This window comes from Umbelopsis ramanniana (assembly GCF_025399195.1).
Source record: "Umbelopsis ramanniana AG unplaced genomic scaffold K450scaffold_168, whole genome shotgun sequence".
In the NCBI taxonomy this organism is placed as follows: Eukaryota; Fungi; Mucoromycota; class Umbelopsidomycetes; order Umbelopsidales; family Umbelopsidaceae; genus Umbelopsis; species Umbelopsis ramanniana.
The window spans coordinates 1-1,725 of NW_026252254.1; the positions used below are offsets into that span (position 1 = coordinate 1).

The 1,725-nt window shown below is 44.8% G+C and overlaps 1 protein-coding gene across 1 annotated transcript; it reads right to left on the reverse strand.

Moving 5' to 3' along the window:
* K450DRAFT_264155 (uncharacterized protein) lies at nt 1-1,725 on the reverse strand. The gene is made up of 6 exons (XM_051592763.1): nt 1,071-1,725; nt 907-963; nt 747-829; nt 409-679; nt 180-349; nt 1-119 (listed from the first exon to the last, which is right to left on the reverse strand). Exons 1-6 carry the CDS (start codon nt 1,583-1,585, stop codon nt 34-36), a joined length of 1,182 nt encoding a protein of 393 aa, XP_051439901.1. The 5' UTR covers nt 1,586-1,725; the 3' UTR covers nt 1-33.

Consider the following 1,725-nt stretch of genomic DNA (forward strand, 5'->3'; position numbering starts at 1 on the left):
TTTTAAAAAAACTTTTGGGTTAAGGAGAAAAAACTATGAGCGTGTCGTCACCAAGTAATCGGTCCTCTTCTTTCCTGTTAACTCCAACCACTTTGGTGTGCACGAATACCAGTGTTCGTCTGCCATAAAGTTAATCTCAATTTTGGATGATTCGGTGGAAATTTATTGGGTCCACTTACCAAAAGAGTCTTCGGGGTTGCACAGGCACTTTTCATCAGCGACCCACGCTGGTTCTCGCGGACATTGGCGGAAGGGGTTGTGGAAGTAGCCATGGTCATAAAACCAATGCACTTCGTCTTTCTTGAGCAGAAGAGCTGCTGCTATGCTATGGACCGGTGCATCTCCCCATCTACGTGCGCCCGTGTTAATAAAAATAACCAACTGCCCTTCCTTTCCCTTGTCCCTTACCTTTCGTAAAAGAAGCCTCCGTTTTGATCAAGGTAATTAAAGAAATCCAAGTAGGCTGGAGAGTTAAGCCACTTGATGGACCCAATCTCGAAATTTGACCAAAAGTGGCAGAGGTTGTACGTTTCACCATCATCGTCGCTGACCCACTTCAATAAGCTTCCAGGGTCATCCTTTGGTACGATATGTTGAGGATACTTTTGCATAAATTCCTTTGCCGTGTTCCAAAGGGTAGGAATGGTTTCCTCATATTCCTTCAGCGATATGGTCCAGCCTACGTGTTTTGGGGGGGGGGGTTAGATCATGGACAACACAGGGTGTTCCACCAACTCATTCCTCACCATATTTCATGTCTTTTTCTTGCATGAGAGCAAATGGATCATAGTCGACGCTGCACGAAAATTCCACACCCGGTTCGACACGCCTAAATTAAGACATATGAAAGGTCAAACCTGGTTCATTCCGGGGGAGTTCTTTAAAATATGACACCACGCTGCTTACCAGTAATAATCATACTCTAGCATCAAAGGATGACGGAAGAAAAATCCACTCTGGAATCTAGAAAGAGCAAGGAGGCGTTTTGTGCGTGCGTGCGCAGGAGCCATGAGTTACACGCTCGGACATTATGCTAATCGATAAAGTCAAAATAAAGGGGTTTTCCTCACCTGCACATATGGCGATAACTTTCACTGTCGCCATAGATCACTTCCTTCATGTTTTCTCGAGTATCACTGGCTTTGTCCTGATCGATCCACTCCGGGTATCCCCACATGGTATCGTCCACCTTGCCATAAAAAGTGTTTCCGCTCGCGATGCCTTTGGTCTTGGCCTTGAATTCCTCGCTGAAATCAGCATCATTGAGAAACACCCAAGGGTAGTTGTACCGGTGATTGAAGCGATCTTCCATTTGACGCATGGCAGATCGTAGGTCATCGAGTTCCGAATTTCGGACCAAAACAACAAAAGCTGCTTTGACGTTGGTAGTGTTATTGGCTAGGGCGGTGGTTGTAAGTGGTTTTTGCTCGTCTTCAACGGCTTTTTGCATCTTCATTATTTGAGCCTGGTCATTTTGAAATCCGCTAGTATCGAATGATATGAAGGCCATGTATGTGATGGTCAATAAGGCACATATTGGCAAGAACACCATGGCCATGCTTCGAAACTGTCTATAGGGGGCCATGTTGGTGAAAGAGGCGTAGTGACGAAGTTGTTTGACAGAGATTCACTCAAGTTTCACGGCTCAGTCAGAAAATATAAACAAGAAGAAAGGGCAACGATTCATGCAAAAGCAATAATGCTTTTTAAAAATACATCCAATAA